This window comes from Pelophylax lessonae (genome assembly GCF_965119305.1).
Source record: "Pelophylax lessonae genome assembly, chromosome: 5".
In the NCBI taxonomy this organism is placed as follows: domain Eukaryota; kingdom Metazoa; phylum Chordata; class Amphibia; order Anura; family Ranidae; genus Pelophylax; species Pelophylax lessonae.
Genome location: NC_138772.1, coordinates 28,355,317 through 28,375,109, shown reverse-complemented (window position 1 = coordinate 28,375,109; position 19,793 = coordinate 28,355,317). Strand labels below are relative to the sequence as shown.

The following is a 19,793-nucleotide window of genomic DNA, read 5'->3' as shown; positions in this document are numbered from 1 at the left end:
ATTGCCCGGCCATTGAGAAGGGCGGTGCAGCATGACATGTGCAGTGTGCACCGAGGCTGTGAAGCTGCAATCTGTCACAGCCGGATGCCCCCACTCTTGATGCCAGTGCATGGGTAGAGGCGAGGGAGAGAACCGAGGGTTCGGGTGGCTGCTTTGCTGGATCCTTGGACAGGTGAGTGTGTGTTTATTACCAGTCAGAAGATACACTTTTTGTAGCTGCTGACTTTTAATAACCACAGAAACAGCTGGAACTCCGCTTTAATATGTGAAGCTCTTTATCCCTGTAATGATATCCGTTGTTGGAATCTCAGTTCCTGACCATTTTTGTTTTTCTCTGTGCAGCGTTCGTCGGGGCTACCAAGTATACAAGCAGGTGTGTGCGGCCTGTCACAGTATGGACTATCTGGCCTTCAGGAACCTGGTTGGTGTTTCCCATACAGAAGCTGAAGCCAAAGCATTGGCTGAGGAGGTGAGATTTTTGCTTTTCTGCATCCTCTGGATTGAAGGTCCTCAAATCTGACCCCTCCCCCCGCAACCCTCACCAGCCATACACATCATCATCATTATTATTATTAAGGATTTCTATAGCGCCAGCAATTTACGCAGCGCTTTACAATAATAGAGGGAAACAGTACATATACAAGAGGATTTAGAGGGCCCTGCTCAGAAGAGCTTACAATCTAATCATTACTTGTAGAGTATAATGATAGAGAAGGGATCTGTCCTGTCAGCTAACTGCTCCTGCTCACTGATACTAGGAAGATACACTGCCTGGCCAAAAAAAGTCACTACCTGGCATTAGCTAAGCAACTAACTAATGGCGCTTTTCCACTGCATGGAACGGTTCGGCTCGCTGTTGTGCTTTTCCAGTGCTGGTACAGCATGGTACGGTGTAGGAACGGTTCGGTACGGTACGGCGGCGCTTTTCCACTGCATGGAACCGAACGGTATGGCTCTCAAAAACAGTACCACCTCGATTGTGGTTCCAAGAGGTACCATACCCGGTACCATATCCCACAATCCTTTGCATGCCGTCACTACTAGCCACTGATTGGTCAGAGAATCCCACCCACCCCGTTGTTATCCCACCCACTTAACTTTAGTACTACTGTAGTGGAAAAGCAAACCATACCGTACCGTACCGAGCCGTTCCAACACCGTACCATGCTGTACCAGCAGTGTAAAGGCAAACCGGGCAGAGTAGAGCCGAGCCGGTACTTGCAGTGGAAAAGTGCCATAAACTAAGCTTGCATTGACTCTCCTATTGGATAATTACTGTATGTGCCCAAAGAATGAGGTCAGCTGACCACCTGAATATACCGAATGACCAGGTTATTCCATCTGATTTTTTTTCTTCCCGGATGGCACGGGCATATTCCAAGATGGCAATGCCAGGATTCATCGGGGTCACATTGTGAAAGAGTGGTTCAGGGAGGATGGGACATCATTGTCACACATGGATTGGCCACCACAGAGTCCACAACTGATCCCCATTAAGAATGTTTGGGATGTGCTGGAGAAGGCATTGCGCAGTGCTCCGACTCTCCCATCATCAATACAAGATCTTGGTGAAAAATGAATGCAGCACTGGATGGAAATAAATCTTGTGACATTGCAGCAAGTCAAAACAATGCCACAGCAAATGCGTGCCGTAATCAAAGCCAACAAAATATTAGTGTGTGCGACCCTTTTTTTTTTTTTTTTTTTAGCCAGGCAGTGTAACTAGCAGACTGGAGGGCTTAAAGAGGTTGTATCCCCCCCTTAATGACTTTTGCCTATAGGTGATCCTATGATAAGGCTTACCTGTAGGTACTGTAAATATCTCCTAAACATGTACCGTTTAGGAGATATTTACATTGCATGCAGCCAATGACATCATCAGCGCATGCGCTCTAAGTGCCGGTTCACACATGTGCGGCTGTGGCGATCGCATGTAATTTGGAGCGCACTGCTCCTTCATTACATGCGATCGGCTGTGCGGTGCGAGTTTAGCCATACACTTTGTATGGCTAAATTCGCACCGCACCCGCAATAAAGTCGCACAGGACCCTTTTTTGCAGCTGCATCAGGATCGGATAGCACTGTGGTTCACACTAGTGCGATCTGATCCTGTGCGAACTGTAAAGATCGCACTGCGATATGCGATCAAACTGGGGGTGTCGTTAAGATTTCATTGACACCCCCAGCGTATCGCATATGGCAGTGTGAACTGCCAGGGGTGCGTTTGCGATGCGGGAACAGGCTGCGAATTCGCAGCCTTCCCGCATCGCATAATTGTGAACCGGGGCTAAAGGACTGGCCACCCGTGCCGTTCCTTCAGAGCCCTGTGCCATGAACAGCGGCTCTCGTGCGAGTGATGTCATTGCTCCTCTGGCCAATCAGATGGCCGGAGGACGCAAACCAGGGAGAAGGACGGCCGAACATGTCTGCCGTGTTACTGGTGAGTGGGTGGCACTGCAGGGGCTTCGTTCGAAGGTAAGTATTTCATAATGAGCTAGTATGTGATGTATACTAGCTCATTATGCCTTTGTCTTTCAGGTTTTTCTTTTAATTTTTTTTTTTTTTTCTGAGGTTTACAACCTTTTTAACTACTTGCCTGCTGAATACTTTCACCCCCTTCCTGCCCAGGCCAATTTTAAACTTTCAGCGCTGTCGCACTTTGATAATTATACAACATATTCTCCTTTTTTTTTTTTTTTTCACACAAATAGAGCTTTCTTTTGGGATTTAACCACTTGCCGACTGCCTAACGACGATTTACGTCGGCAGTCAGCCCCTCACAGGCAAAGCCTGTGAGGCTCTGGGGAGCAAATGCGCGCCGCTGGATGCGCGCTCCCGCTCTGTCACGGAACCGCACCCCCCCCCCCCCCCCGCGCGCGGGTCCGCCGGCACTCGCGATCGTCCGTTACACCGGGAGAAAGGCAGGCGGCTAATGTAAACATAGCCGCCTGTCATTCTCCCCTGTGTAAGAATGGTGATTACACGGTTCTGCTATGTAGGACCGTTGATCTCTATTCTTACACCTCAAGCCACAGCCAATCACAGTTAGAAACACACTTAACCCCTCCCTCTCAAAAAAAGTTAACTCCTTCACTGCCAGTGTCATTTTTACAGTAACAGTGCATATGTATAGCACTGATTACTGCAGTAATGTCACTGGTACCCCCAAAAGTGTCAAAAATGTCAGCCAAGGGTCCGATCTGTCCGCCGCAATGTCGCAGTCCCCCAAAAAAAATCGCAGATCGCCGCCATTACTCGTTAAAAAAAAAAAAAAACAAAAATTACAAAAATCTTTCCCTTAGTTAGTAAATGCAATAACTTTTGCGCAAACCAATCAAAATACGCTTTTTTTTTTTTTTTTTTTTTTTTTTTTTTTTACCAAACATATGTAGCATAAAACAAATTGGCCTAAAATGTGGGGATTTCAAAAAATTTTTCAAAAAATGTGAAAAATATTGTTAATTTTTGCAAAATTGTCGCTCTTTTTTTTGTTTATAGCGCATGATCAAAAAATCGCACAGGTGATCAAATACCACCAAAAGAAAGCTCTGTTTGTGGGAAAAAAAGGACGTCAAATTCGTTTTAGGTACAGCGTCACACGACCGCGCAATTGTCCGTTAAAATCACGCAGTGCCGAATCGCAAAATAGGGCCTGGTCAGGAAGGGGGTAAAATCTTCCGAGGGTTAAGTGGTTAAAGTTGTTGTAAACCTTCAGGTTTAAAAAAAAAAAAAAAAAACAAACCTGTTATATTTACATGCTCTGTGCAGAAGTTTTGCACAAAGCAGCCCCGATCCTCTTCTTCTGGGGTCCCCCCCCCTGCCAGCTCTCCAAGCTCCTCCAACTCATTGGGTGCCCCCACTGAAAGACACTTTCCCTGGAGGCACCTGCCCCCGCGTCACAGGATTTTGACGACTTCTGCTGATAACAATCTGTCCGGTGAGGTGAGAGCAGCTGGAGCTGCTTCGCCCGTGCACATCGTTGGGTCGGATTGGGCTCAGGTAAGAAAAAGGGGAGGGGTCTGGGGGGGAGCTTAATGCCTAGTGTTTGGCCGGCGGAACACAATTATTCCTGCTAGTAATGGAATGTAAAAAAATCTGGCATGCTGGTTGAATCCAAGTTGACCGATGGGTACAACCAGCCTGCCCATTGATGGATTGAATCTCGGCCGGTCCCTGCTGAGCTGACGGAGATTCGATCTGTCTATGGCCGGCTTTACTCTGCCTCCCAACTTTTATTTATTGCAATGAACTGGAAGCTCTGTGAATTCTATAGCCTGCTGGGGGATGGGAGCACTCACTGACCAGATGGACGCCCCTATAGTTTTCTCTTAAACTCCCACTCTGAATTGGTTGCTCATCTTACCTGAAACGCGTAGAAAGGTGCAAAACATAGGATAGCGGCTGTAGCTGTTTATTATGCCCCCCCCCCCTTTATTCTCTGTATCTTGTAACTTCTTTGCATTTTGTTTTCAGTATGAGATCTTGGACGGTCCTGATGAAAACGGCGAGATGTTCACTCGTCCGGGGAAACTGTCTGACCACTTCCCCAAGCCGTACCCCAACCCCGAGGCAGCTAGAGCAGCCAATAACGGCGCCCTGCCCCCTGATCTCAGCTACATTGCCAACGCCAGGTAAGAAGGGCTCACCATTATGTGTGTGTGTGTGTTTACACTGCAGAGGCATTATTATTATACACAGGATATACACTCACTGAACACTTTATAAGGTACACATGTTCAGTTGCTTGGTAACACAAATTGCTCTTCAGCCAATCACATGGCAGCAACTCAATGCATTTAGGCCTCTAAACGTGGTGAAGACGACTTGCTGAAGTTCAAATGGAGCATCAGAATGGGGAAGAAAGGAGATTTAAGTGACTTTGAAGGTGGCATGGTTGTTGGTGGCAGACGGGCTGGTCTGAGTATTTCTGGGATTTTCACACACAGCAGAATGGTGGGGAAAAGAGAAAATATCCAGTGAGCGGCAGTTGTGTGGAGGAAAATGCCTTGAGGTCAGAGGAGAATGGGCAGACTGGTTGGAGATGATAGAAAGGCAACAGTAACTCCAATAATCACTCGTTACATCCAAGGTATGCAGAATACCATCTCTGAATGCACAACACATCGAACTCTGGGCTACAGCAGCAGAAGACCACACCGGGTGCCACTCCTGTCAGCTAAGAACAGGAAGCTGAGGCTACAATTGGCACAGGATCACCAAAATTGGACAAAGGAAGATTGGAAAAACGTTGCCTGGTCTGATGAGTCTCCATTTCAGCTGCGACATTCAGATGGCAGGATCAGAATTTGGAGCATGGATCCATCCTGCCTTGTATCACCGGTTCAGGCTGGTATGGGGGATATTTTCTTTTCACACTTTGGGCCCCTTAGTACCAACTGAGCACCGTTTAAACCCCACGGCCTACCTGAGTATTGTTGCTGACCATGTCCATCCCTTTATGACTGCAGTGTCCCCATCTTCTGATGGCTCCTCCCAGCAGGATAATGCACCATGTCACAAAGCTCCAATCATCTCACATCAACAGAGTGCAATTGTCATGCAGTCCTGAAAACCGCACAGGAATCTCTGAGAATCCTGTGCTGAACCAGGACTAAGGCCGCATTCACACCGTGTGTAGCTTCTTTGAGCGTTTTTTTTCTGGCAGTTTTCTACATGTTTTTATACATGATGTGGGCGTGTTTTTGAGCTTTGGGTTTTTTTTCTTTGTTTTTTTTTTATTAGCCAACAGAGAAAACTCAGCTGTTGCATAATTTTTTGCCAGGTTTTTCAGCTTTTTTAGCTTTTCCATTTTTTTTTTTTCATTTTTTAAAAAAAAAAAATTTAGTGTTTAGGATTGGGGGGTTTGAGTTAATTATTTACTAAGGGTGTTAATACTACTACTAAATTGAATAAATGTAAAATAAATACACAAAAATAATCATAAATGCAGTATATGAATACTATGTAATAATAAATAACCCCTAACCCTTATAAAGAATATAATAAATAACGAAACACCCTAACACAAAGTAAATAATAATTACTACTGTAATGTATTTTTTGTTCAGGTTTTGGGTGATTATTATTAATAATTTATGTAATATATTTTTAAGGTTAGGGGTTATTAATACATATTTATTTATGATTTTTAATTTTGTTTATTTTACATTTATTCATACATTATTACTATTTTTTTCTTTTTAATTTGAGCAGAATATTGTGCGTTTCAATTAATTTCTATGGGAATAAAAATGTGCCAAAAACGGGCAAATCTGGCAAATTTTTCATTTATTTTTAATTTTCTTTTAGTGGTTAGGATGGTGGTTTGAGTTATTTTTTTTGTTAGTAGGGTGTTAATACTACTACTAATTGAATAAATGTAAAATAAATACACACATATAAATAACCATAAATAAATACAATATATGAATACTATGTAATAATAAATAACCTCTAACCCTTATAAAGAAAATAATAAATAACAAAACACCCTAATACAAAATAATTACAAAATAATAATTACTACTATTAATGTATTTTTTGTTCAGGTTTTGGGTGATTATTATTAATAATTTATGTAATATATTTTTAAGGTTAGGGGTTATTTATTTATGATTTTTAGTTTTGTGTATTTTACATTTATTCATACATTATTACATTTTTTTCTTTTTAATTTGAGCAGAATATTGTGTGTGTCAATTTCTATGGGAATAAAAATGTGCCAAAAACGGGCAAATCTGGCAAATTTTTCATTTTTTTTTTTTAGTGGTTGGGATGGTGGTTTGTTAGGAGTAGGGAGTTAATACTACTTCTAATTGAATAAATGTAAAATAAATACACAATTAAAAATAATCATAAATGCAGTATATGAATACTATGTAATAATAAATAACCCCTAACCCTCACCCCCAACCCTTATAAAGAATATAATAAATAACGAAACACCCTAACACAAAGTAAATAATAATAATTACTAATGTATTTTTTGTTCAGGTTTTGGGTGATTATTATTAATTTATGTAATATATTTTTAAGGTTAGAGGTTATTTATTTATGATTTTTAGTTGTGTGTATTTTACATTTATTCATACATTATTTCTATTTTTTCTTTTTAATTTGAGCAGAATATTGTGCGTTTTCAATTAATTTATATGGGAATAAAAATGTGCAAACCTGCCCAATTTTTAATTTATTAATTTTTTTTTAGTGGTTAGGATGGGGGTTTGAGTTAGTGTTTTTTTTTTTTTGTTAGGAGTAGGGTGTTAATACTACTACTAATTGAATAAATGTAAAATGAATACAGACATATAAATAACCATAAATACAATATATGAATACTATGTAATAATAAATAACCCCTAACCTTAACCTCTAACCCTTATAAAGAAAATAATAAATAACAAAACACCCTAATACAAAATAATAATTACTACTATTAATGTATTTTTTGTTCGGTTTTGGGTGATTATTTAGTAATTTATGTAATATATTTTTAAGGTTAGGGGTTAATTATAAATACATATTTATTTATGATTTTTAGTTTTGTGTATTTTAAATTTATTCATACATTACTATTTTTTTTTTCTTTTTCATTTGAGCAGAAAATTGTGCGTTTCCTTTAATTTCTATGGGAATAAAAATGTGCCAAAAACATGCAAATCTGCCCAAGTTGAGCTACAAAAAAATATCCAGAAATTTTTTCGGTTTCAGGTGACTTGGGAGTGGAGATCTGAACCGTCTCCATGGGTTTTGGGTGATTATTAATTTATGTAATATATTTTTAAGGTTAGGAGTTGGTTATTACATATTCATTTATGATTTTTAGGTAGTTGTGTATTTTACATTTATTCATACATTACAATTTTTTTTCTTTTTAATTTGAGCAGAATATTGTGCGTTTTTCAAATTTCTATGGGAATAAAAATGTTCCAAAAACGGGCAAATCTGCCCAGTTTGAGCTACAAAAAAATTAGCAGAAATGTTTTGAGGTTCAGGTGACTTGGAGTGGAGATCTGAACCGTCTCCATAGAGAGCGATCTTCTTTTTTTTTTCTTTTTTTTTTTTTTTTTTTTTTTTTTTTACTCCCTCCAGCGTTTTGGCGCTTCAAGCTACAAAACGCTGAGGTGCGAATGGGGAGAGATTATATCAGGCAGGGACAGCCAGGCCTCTGCCAGGCCCGCTCCTCCAGCTGACTCAGTAGGGCCTAGTAGGGGGGAGGCCTCTTCCCTTTTATCAGCGACCCCAGATATAGAACTGAAGGAGAAGATTCATATAATGGGTAAGAGATTGTAGTTCTGTGAGCACTGTGCAAATCCTGCTTGATCTGGCTGTAGAGGATTATAAGAGTTGTGTCTCGGATTATAGTCCATAGAACTGATTTTGTGACTTTGTATTGCAGGCATGGAGGGGAGGATTATATCTTTTCCCTTCTCACCGGATACTGTGATCCTCCAGCCGGTGTCACTATGAGGGAAGGCCTGTACTTCAACCCCTACTTCCTGGGCCAGGCTATCGGTATGGCGCCCCCTATCTACGATGAGGTGCTGGAGTATGATGATGGTAAGTAGTGGCAGATGTAATAGCTGCTGTGTGTGTACATATTGGGCCAGTACATGTGTGACAATCTTGTGTGTCTGCAGACGTTGGTGCTAGGTAATGTGGAGCTCCACCCAAAAGAGGAAGCTCCACTTGTCTGCCTCCTCACCCCCTGCTACCTCTTTTGACACTTTTTGGGGGGAGCGGGTACCTAGTTTTGACACCCGCTCTCACTTCGAGCTCAGTTCACCCTCCCCCCTCTTGCGCCCCCGCAGCTGGCCCATTCACAAAGCGCAACGGGAAACCGGCTGTGAAGCCCCAAGGCTTTACTGCCGCTTTCACTTAGTCAAGATGACGGCGCCAGCACCTAAAAGCCGATGGAAAAATTGGCTCGGGTGAGGACCTCACTTGATTCCTGGACAGGTGAGTTCTCTGATATTAAAAGTCAGCAGCTACAGTATTTGAAGCTGCTGACTTTAGATTTTTTTTTTTTTTGGGGGAGCCTGGAGCTCCTCTTTAACCTCCCTGGCGGTAATTCTGAGTGTGGCTCGGGGTTAATTTTCAGTACCAAAATCGGTAACCCCGGGGTTACCCTGTAGTGAAGCTTACCTTGTCCCTACGATCCCCCGATGTCCTCCCGCTGTGTCCTGCAGCCGATGCCGGCATCCGTCTTCCAGGTTCCTTTCCCTGCGAGCGCCGCGACACTGGGGGGGCAGAACCGGTCTGGAAATTTAAAAAAATAAATAAAATTATACAAAACATGATATATTGTAATCTGTTAGGATCACATTACTTTATCAAACCCATTTCACCTCAGTTTTGCCCCAGTGCTTTCTCCAGTGCCCTGTCTGCGCTTTAAGTGGCGGTTCACATTTGTGCAATCACAGAGATCGCATTTAATTCCAAGCGCACTGCTCCTAAATTACATGCGACCTCTGTGCGGTGCAAATTTCAGCCATACACTTTGTATGGCTGAATTCTCACCGAAATCGCACTAAGCACGCACAGGACCCTTTTTTTTAATCCACAGCAGATCGCATGGTGGTTCACACTAGTGTTCCGATTCCGGTTTTTAATTATATAAAGATAAACCTATGCGCTACCAAATGGAGAAAAAGAGACGGGAATGAGGAGGAGGCAGAGGGAGGTAGATGGAGCACCCCCCGAGTTAACTTTTAATTGACACCCCCCCCCCCCCCCCCTGCGTATCGCATATGGCAGGGTGAACTGCCAGGGGTGCGGATGCGATGCGGGAACACGCTGTATATTCGCAGCGTTCTCGCATCGCACAAATGTGAACCGGGACTTAACTGTTTTAGTTTCCTTTTTTATTAATAACTTATTTTAATTTATCAATTTTATTTTTTTCCTAAGAATTACAGGCCTACAATATAAAGCATCAGATTTCCATGCAAAACAATGTACCGCTTTGATATTCAAAAATACTGACATAATTAGGATGGTTGATGAATTCATGAAGAGCCGCACATAGTTACTAATGTATGGATGTATTGTCTTCCAGGGACCCCGGCCTCAATGTCTCAGGTGGCTAAGGATGTCTGCACGTTCCTGCGATGGGCCTCCGAACCGGAACACGATGACCGCAAGCGCATGGGCCTCAAAGTGAGTGGACAGGGGGCCGTTGTGGCGGGGTATCCCACCGTCCAGACTGAGGCAGCAGATGTGGTGTGACCCGATAGATTGCAGTCTTGTCTATGTTCCCATCACACACGTTCCTGGATTACAGGCTCCTCTGTAGCGGGTGCTGTAGTGACCACCAGCTGGACACTGGGTACCTCACAGATAATGCACATGTCGCCAGCACACCAGGGATCTTCAACTGCAGTCCAAAACTTTTATCAAAGAGAGATCACATCACGACAAAATAAGTGCGACATTTCGGAGTCACGCAGAACCCCTTTGTCAGGCATGTGATAAAGTGCATGCAGTGGAAACAGAATATAAATGTACTACCACCATTTAAAATCAAGGACAGAAGTGACACCCCCCCCCCCCCTCTTCTGACGTCACATGACCTCATATTCCCAGTAAAAGGCCATAATATATTGTAAAATGAAGACGTATTTATATACATCATACATCTCCGTGTTGTACCTGATCGCCATGGAGCAACTGTACATTGAGGGAATTGCTGGGCCCCCTCTTTTTATTATTGAATATACAGGGATACTTCCTAGATGTATATAAATATGTATTCATTTTGGAATCCATTATGGCCTTTTGGCCATACAATCTATTATGGCCTTTTTAATATGACGGCCTGTGACATCAAAAGGAGGGTGGTGTCAGTTGTTTCCTTGATTTTGATTGGTGGTAGAACATTTATATTCTGTTTCCATTGTAGGCACTTTATCACATGCCTGACGAAGGGGTGCTGCGTGGCTCCAAAACATTGCACTTATTTTGTTATGATGTGATCTCTCTGCAATCAAAATTTTGGACTGCAATTCGAGATCCATGGTGTGCTGATAGATTGCAAAACCAATATTTGCATTTACATCAGGATTGGGTGGATGGGAGATCTTCTGTTGCCATCCACCAAAACATTTCTGGTGCATTTATTACATTTTTTGCAAAAGGTGGAGTACGCCTGAAAAGTATTTGAACTTTTATTTGTACTCCATTTTGTATTTGTTTGAACTTTGTTTATAATGCTGATCCCCAGGAATTCAGCCACTTTCTAAAATATGCTTGGTAACTCTTGGTTAAGTCCAAAAATGTGCATACAGCCTCATGGACTTATCTCTTTAAAGTGGTTCTAAAGGCTTATGTTTTTTTTTTGTGTGCTGAACTCCAACCTCCCCCCCCCAATCCAGTGATGTATATAAGAGCAGTGGCTCTTCTGGCTGTCTCCTTATTCATTGGCTGAGACGCAGTAGTGGGAGCCAATGGCAATCGCATCCAGGGAGGAGAGAGCGGGGGGGGGGGTGTGGCTGAGCCGTGTTGTGTGTTGAGAGCGAGCGAGCATGCACGAGTGTCTCCAGAGCAAGCAGCTTGCTATGGGGATGCTCCACACGGGGGGCTGCTGTCAATCACAGCCAGTGGGAATGTAGCTGGGGCACGCCTGAGCTGGACCATGCTGTGGGTGTCTTATGGACACACAGAACAGGGCTCAGGAGTGAGCATCTACAAATGCCCCCAGGGTAAGTGGCTTGTTATGGGGACACTCAGCAGGGAGCCAGGAACGCTGGCGGGGGACCCCAGAAGAGGAGGATAAGGCCTGCGTGAAACCCATTACACAGTGCAGGTAAGTATAACCTGTTTGTTATTTCTTAAAAATAAAAACTTTACCTCCGTATCATTTTAACCACTTTGTCGCTCTGGTTGGACGTCATATGACACCGGCTGTGTCCATCAAACACAGCTGATGACTGATCACTCTACCGACTCGTTGCCGGTACCATGTGATTGCTGTAACCAATCATAGCAGATCACATGACAATGGTAAACAATGGATGGCTTCCTTTTGAATTTCACTGTTATAAGCAACCCTTTTTACTGAATGAGTCTGTCTGGTCTGGGATTTATATAAAACCCCTCTCTATCAACCTTATATATATATATATATATATATATATATATATGAGAGAGAGGTTATATATATATATATATATATATATATATATATATATATATATATATATATATATATATATATATATATGATATAGAGAGAGAGAGAGGTGTGTAGATAGATAGATATAGAGAGAGAGGTGTGTAGATAGATAGATAGATAGATATAGAGAGAGGGAGAGAGATTTATTTATATATATATATATATATATATATATATATATATATATATATAGTAAAACCTTGGTTTGAGAGTAACTTGGTTTGAGAGCGCTTTGCAAGACAAGCAAATTTTTAAAATAAATTTTGACTTGATATACAAGCGATGTCTTGATATACAAGTAGCGTCATGTCACAACTGGGTATAAAAGAGAAGAGAGGCGCCTCTAAGTGTAGCAATATTGTTACATTTAATGAAGGTTCAATATTTAGCAGCTCACATGGTTGAAGATTAAAACAGGCACATCTAAGTATGCAGGCATCCGGGGTAAAGCCCATCCTCCGCACTGCCATCTTCTTCACACCCTTCCACGCTGCGCTCCACAAGCGATTCAAAGTCTCACTTTCAGATCACTCTACTGCAGGGTCGTCTTCCCAATCACAATTGCAGACTCACATCGGTGAGAGCCAGTGGTTCAGAAGATGGTCTATGTGGACAGCTTTACCCCTGATGCCTGCAAACTTAGATGTGCCTCTTTTAATCATCAACCATGTGAGTTGCTAAATGTTGTACCCTCATTTAATGTCCCCATACTGCTACACTTAGAGGCACCTCTCTTCTCTTTTATACTCTGTAGCTCCCGCTGGATTTTGCTTCTAATCCCCTTGTGGAGGCGCCATTTGTGGATGGACATTTTATGATGACACAACCTATCACATTGCTATAATCTTTGTATATAGACTATAAACTGAAAGACTTATGAATAAATAGTTGTGGAACGGATCATCTGAGTTTCCATTATTTCTTATGGGAAAAATTGCTTTGATATAAGAGTGCTTTGGATTACAAGCATGTTTCCGGAACGAATTATGCTCGCAATCCAAGGTTTTACTGTATATATATATATATATATATATATATATATATATATATATATATATATATATATATATGAGAGAGAGAGGTGTGTGTATGTATATATATATATATATATATATATATATATATATATATTGAAGAAAGATTATTTGCAATATTTTCTAAGAAAACCTTTTTGTTTTTTGTTTTTGTAGCCAAAAAACCATTTGGTAAATAAATACTACCAAAATAAATATTTTATGGGAAAAAAATATAAAATTTTCATATGGGTGCAATGTTGCATGACGGGCAATTGTCTTTCAAAGTGTGCTGAAACTTGGTCTGGGCAGGAAGGGGGTAAAACTGCCCGGTATTGAAGTGGTTAATTTACAATGTAGGCTTTTACTGAGCATCAGGTGCACAGATATCGCTATATTTCCAGCTCTGTAGTTGTACCTTCTAGTCTTCATTGCAGCAGCTGCCGATGCAGCCGTCTGCCCACCCCACCCCTTTGTCTGCCCAATCACAGAGCGCTTTATGTGAACCCATTCACAAAATACAAAGCGCTCTGTGAATGGACAGCGGAGGAAAGTGGTGCGCAGAGCTGCTGCTGCGTCTCCTGTCAGAGCGCCAGACGTATAGTGATAGCTGTACTCCCGATTCTCAGTAAAGCTGTCAGTTGTAAAGTCCTTGTTGGGTTTGACCTTTTTGCTGATGATACAAAGGTATGTAATAGGGTTGTTATCCCTGGAGGTGTCTGTAACATGGAACCTTATTTAACATTGCTGTAAGATTGGTAAAAGCATAGGAGACTGCAGTTCAATGATTGTATGTCCCGGTTCACATATATGCGATGCAGGTTCCCGGATCGCATTCAAATCGCAGGAAGTTCACATGGCCATATGCGACTCGCTGGGGGTGTCAATACAAAGTTACCAACACCCCCAGATCAGTTCTCGTATCGCAGTACGAACTTTCAGTTCGAACATGAATCGGATCACATAGGTGTGAACCTCCATGCAATCCAATTCTGCTGCGGACCCAAAAAAGGGTCCTGTGCGTGTTGTCTGAATCTGATGCAAATTCAGCCATACAATCTGTATGGCAGAACTCGCACCGCACAGACATTGCATGTGATTTGTACAGCAGTGCGCTCCGAATCACATGCGATGTCTGTCATCGCAATGATGTGAACCGGGACTTAAAGTAAAATAATGCACCTAGGGGAAAAATAATCCTCAGAGTAGTGTTGGCCAGCCCTACAGAAGAAAAAGATTTGGGGATAACTATTTCAGATGATTGCAAAATGAGCAAACAGTGTGACCAGGCAGTGGGGAAAAGCGAATAGAATTATAGGATGCATCACTACAGGTATCATCAGCAGGAGGAAGGAGGTCCTGATTCCTCTATATAGATCTTTATATCACTAGAGGGGTCACCAGCAGGAGGAAGGTGGTCCTGATTCCTCTATATAGATCTTTATATCACTACAGGGATCACCAGCAGGGGGAAGGAGGTCCTGGTTCCTCTATATAGATCTTTATATCACTGGAGGGATCACCAGCAGGAGGAAGGTGGTCCTGATTCCTCTATATAGATCTTTATATCACTACAGGGATCACCAGCAGGGGGAAGGAGGTCCTGGTTCCTCTATATAGATCTTTATATCACTGGAGGGATCACCAGCAGGAGGAAGGAGGTCCTGATTCCTCTATATAGATTCTTATATCACTCGGGCAATGATGGTGAACCTTGGCACCCCAGATGTTTTGGAACTACAATGCTCATATACCCTGCAGTGTAGTTGAGCATCATGGGAAATAGTCCCAAAACATCTGGGGTGCCAAGGTTCGCCATCCCTGCACAAGAGGAATCACCAGCAGGAGGAAGGGGTTTCTGATTCATGTATATAGATTCTATCACTAGAGGGATCACCAGCAAGGGGAAGGAAGTCCTGATTCCTCTATATCCTTGGTTCTCAACTCCTGTCCTCATTACCCACTAACAGGCCAGGTTTGCAATTTAACTTAAATTGATCACAGGTGATATCTTTTGCTGCTTATCGATTGCAGTATTCTAGTCTGCATCTCCCCAAGATAATACTTCAAATCTGGCCTGTTAGTGGGTCCTGAGGACAGGAGTTGAGAACCACTGCTCTCTATATATCTTTAGATTACTAGAGGGATCACCAGTAGGAGGAAGGCTTTCCTGATCCTCTATATAGATCTTTATATCACTGGAGGGATCACCAGTAGGAGGAAGGCTTTCCCGATCCTCTCTTCTATATAGATCTTTTATCACTAGAGGGGTCCCCAGCAGGAAGGAGGAGGTTCTGATTCCTCTATATAGATCTTTATATCAGTAGAGGGATCACCAGCAGGAGGGAGGAAGTCCTGGTTCTTCTATATAGATCTTTATATCACTAGAGGGATCACCAGAAGGAGGTCCTGAATCCTCTATATCAGGGGTCTTCAAACTATGGCCCTCCAGTTGTTCAGGAACTACAATTCCAATTATGCCTAGTCATGTCTGTGAAGGTCAGAGTTTTACAATGCCTCATGAGATGTATAGTTCTGCAACAGCTGGAGGTCCGTAGTTTGAGGATCCCTGCTCTGTATAGATCTTTATATCTCTAGAGGGGTCACCAGCAGGAGGAAGAAGGTCCTGAATCCTCTATTGGCACTTTTCCACTGCAAGTACCGGCTCTGCTCCACTCGGCCCTGCTTGGCTCGGTTTGGTTTTCCACTGCATGGTACGGTGTGGGAACGGTTTGGTACGGTTTGCTTTTCCACTAAAGTAGTAAGTGGGTGGGATAACCCCGATTCTCTGACCAATCAGTGGCTAGTAGTGACAAACAGTCAAGGCTGCATGCAAAGGATTGTGGGATATGGTATCGGTACGGCCCTCTTGGAACCACAACCGAGGTGGTACTGTTTAAGCTAGCCGTGCCGTTCGGTTCCATGTAGTGGAAAAGCGCCGCCGTACCGAGCTGTTCCAACACTGTTCCATGTGGTACCATGCAGTGGAAAAGCGCAAAAGCGAGCCGAACCGTTCGGTTCCATGCAGTGGAAAAGCGCCTTGTATAGATCTTTATATCACTAGAGGGGTCATCAGCAGGAGGAAGGCGGTCCTGATTCCTCTATATAGATGCTTATATCACTCGGGCAATGATGGCGAACCTTGGCACCCCCAGATGTTTTGGAACTACAATGCTCATGTACCCTGCAGTGTAGTTGAGCATCATGGGAAATAGTCCCAAAACATCTGGGGTGCCAAGGTTCACCATCCCTGCACAAGAGGAATCACGAGCAGGAGGAAGGGGTTCCTGATTCCTCTATATAGATCTTTATCACTAGGGGGATCACCAGCAGGAAGAAGGAGGTCCTGAATCCTCTATATAGATCTTTTTATCACTAGAGGGATCACCAGCAGGAGGAAGGAGGTCCTGATTCCTCTATATAGATCTTTATATCACTAGGGGGTCACCAGCAGGTGGAAGGGGGTCCTGATTCCTCTATATAGATCTTTATATCACTAGGGGGTCACCAGCAGGTGGAAGGGGGTCCTGATTCCTCTATATAGATCTTAATATCACTAGGGGGTCACCAGCAGGAGGAAGGTGTTCCTGATTCTTCTATATAGATTCTTAGATCACTAGAAGGGTCACCAGCAGGAGAATGGAGGTCCTGATTCCTCTATATAGATTCTTTTATCACTCAGGCAATGATGGCGAACCTTGGCACCCCAGATGTTTTGGAACTACAATGCTCATATACCCTGCAGTGTAGTTGAGCATCATGGGAAATAGTCCCAAAACATCTGGGGTGCCAAGGTTCGCCATCCCTGCACAAGAGGAATCACCAGCAGGAGGAAGGGGTTCCTGATTCATGTATATAGATTTTTATATCACTAGAGGGATCACCAGCAGGAGGAAGGAGGTCCTGATTCCTCTATATAGATCTTTATATCACTAGAGGGATCACCAGCAGGAGGAAGGAGGTCCTGATTCCTCTATATAGATCTTTATATCACTAGAGGGATCACCAGCAGGAGGAAGGAGGTCCTGAATTCCTCTATATAGATCTTTATATCACTAGAGGGATCACCAGCAGGAGGAAGAAGGTCCTGAATCCTCTAGATCTTTATATCACTAGAGAGGTCACCAGCAGGAGAATGGAGGTCCTGATTCCTCTATATAGATTCTTATATCACTCGGGCAATGATGGCGAACCTTGGCACCCCCAGATGTTTTGGAACTACAATGCTCATATACCCTGCAGTGTAGTTGAGCATCATGGGAAATAGTCCCAAAACATCTGGGGTGCCAAGGTTCGCCATCCCTGCACAAGAGGAATCACCAGCAGGAGGAAGGAGGTCCTGATTTCTCTATATAGATCTTTATATCACTAGAGGGTCACCAGCAGGAGGAAGAAGGTCCTGAATCCTCTATATATAGATCTCCTTCTTTAGAGTACTGTGTCCAGTTCTGGAGACCTTGAAAACATTTTAGGAGCGACTTAAAATGTACAGTCTGGAGAAAAGAAGGGAAAGGGGGACATGATTAAAACATCAAGGGGGGTGAATAAGGTTCAGGAGGGCAGTTTTGAAACCAAAATCAAGAACACGGGGGTCTGACCTCAAACTAACTGGAGAAAAGCAAATCTTCCCTATAGTAAAGGAAGCATGTTTTAGAAAGTGACTGAATCACTGTAGTTCAGCTTTAGTTCTCAGCGTTCCTCCCCTATTTTCTTGGTGGATATCTCCATACAACACTTCCTAACTGTTAAATCCTTCCATGTTTCAGATTGTCTTGATGTCGACTTTCATCACTGCTGTTATCTATTACATGAAGAGACATCGGTGGGCTGTGCTGAAGTCCCGGAAGATGGCGTACAAACCTCCTCAGTAACCAAACGATTGTATGTGACTCATCCACACCGGGATCCCTCCCCACTCTGCGTTCACAGCGATAGATCGCGTCCCTTCTGCCTCCTCGGAGCGGGGGCTGCACCCGGACACAGTGCTGCATTGTACTATTATTTTGCTGGTTCTGGCACTCAGTGGTCTCCCGCAGTTTTTTTCTTTTTTTTTTTTTTTAAGTTGATTACTTTTCATCCGTTTCATCCATAATAAGTCACCTTAACCAGGAGGGAAAAGGGACTCGCCGGCAAAAGGTTTCAGAAAATTCTTGGTGTCCATTCGTTCCCCGTCTGGGGAGGCTCATAAATTAAAAAAAAAAAAATCTTTTAAATCCGAAGTCACGAGGATTGTCTTTTGTCAGGTGTGTGAGTGGCAAATTCCTAACGTTCTGTGTGAGCTGCAAAATCCTGATGGTGCCAGATGTGATTCATTGGAGTGCTTGAAATGACTGCGATAGATGGCGCCAAGTATAACCAGTAGTAAGGAAGGAAGTCGCCAGGACTCCAAAGATGTATTGTCAAGTTTTATTCAGAACACACAACTTCCCATTGATCAAATATGACACTTCTGAGCCTTGCAGTGTCTTCTCAGGGCAACTTAGTGACAATTGGGGATACACAGACGCCCGTATCTGTGCTGATACTAAGCACTTGTGCTAGTATCGGTACTTGCCCAAATGCTCCCGAAACCGACACTTTGCTGTGCGATTTGCATCAATACAAAATGAATACGTGCAAAACTCATTGCAAAGAATCACCTGCAGTTTAAACAGGAATGAGGTGTGATTCCTGCCTGAATCGCATGCTAAATCCTCCCACTGCTCCTGTATGTGTGTATAGAAAGGAAAAAGCGCCATCTAGTGGGCAGTTTAAAAAAATGTTAGAACTCAGTACATATCTGGCCACATGTAAAATCTACATAGGTGTCCCAGTCCGTCGATGATAGAAAATCAGGGCCACTGGAGGTGCTTGCAGGGGTGGAGGAGATGTGGAGATGGTCCATCCCCAAGCTTCTGCCCTATACCCTGGGGGTCCCAGAGCTGCTCCTCCAGCAGACCTGATTTGCTGTCATTGGCGGACTGGGACACCTATGTAGATTATTTTGCACGTGGCCAGATATGCAACGTGAGTTCTAACATCTTTTTAAACTGCCCACTAGATGGAGCTTTTCCCTTCAGGGCTCTTTCACACGGGCGTTCCGTATGTCCGTTTTTCATCCCATCCGTTTGCGGATGAAAAACGGACATAATGTATCTCTATGTAAATACGGATGTCATCGGATGATCATCCTCTGACATCCGTTTTTTGTCAGTTCAGTTCAGTTTTTTTGAACGGAGGAGAACCCTATTTTTTCTTCCTTTCAAAAAACGGAATGGATGCAAAAACGGATGTCAGTGGTGTCATCCGCTGACATCCGTATTTACATAGAGATGCATTATGTCCGTTTTTCATCCGCAAACGGATGGGATGAAAAACGGACGTATGGACCGGATGACACAAGTGTCATCCGTGTCCGTTACAAAAAAAAAAAAGGACCTGATCGGGCAAAAAAAAAGGAACGCCCGTGTGAAAGAGCCCTAACACACACGCACTCTCTGGGGGAAATTGCATGTGATTTCAGATGGGAATCACACCACATTCCTGTTCAAATCGCACGCGATTTGCGCCTTTTTTATGGATGCAAATTGCATAACAAAAGTTTTGGTATTCGGAGTCGGTGAGTACTT

General features: G+C 42.9%; 1 protein-coding gene across 1 annotated transcript in view; it reads left to right on the top strand.

The window, feature by feature from the left end:
• The window catches only part of CYC1 (cytochrome c1), a 47,148-nt gene extending 28,895 nt beyond the window's left edge, over positions 1-18,253 (top strand). The window contains exons 3-7 of the mRNA XM_082258026.1: positions 343-469; positions 4,474-4,631; positions 8,399-8,559; positions 10,058-10,158; positions 17,952-18,253. Of these exons, the coding sequence (XP_082114152.1) occupies positions 343-469; positions 4,474-4,631; positions 8,399-8,559; positions 10,058-10,158; positions 17,952-18,056 (652 nt within the window). The 3' untranslated portion in view covers positions 18,057-18,253. The remainder of the gene's footprint in view (positions 1-342; positions 470-4,473; positions 4,632-8,398; positions 8,560-10,057; positions 10,159-17,951) is intronic.
• The last annotated feature ends 1,540 nt before the right edge of the window (positions 18,254-19,793 follow it).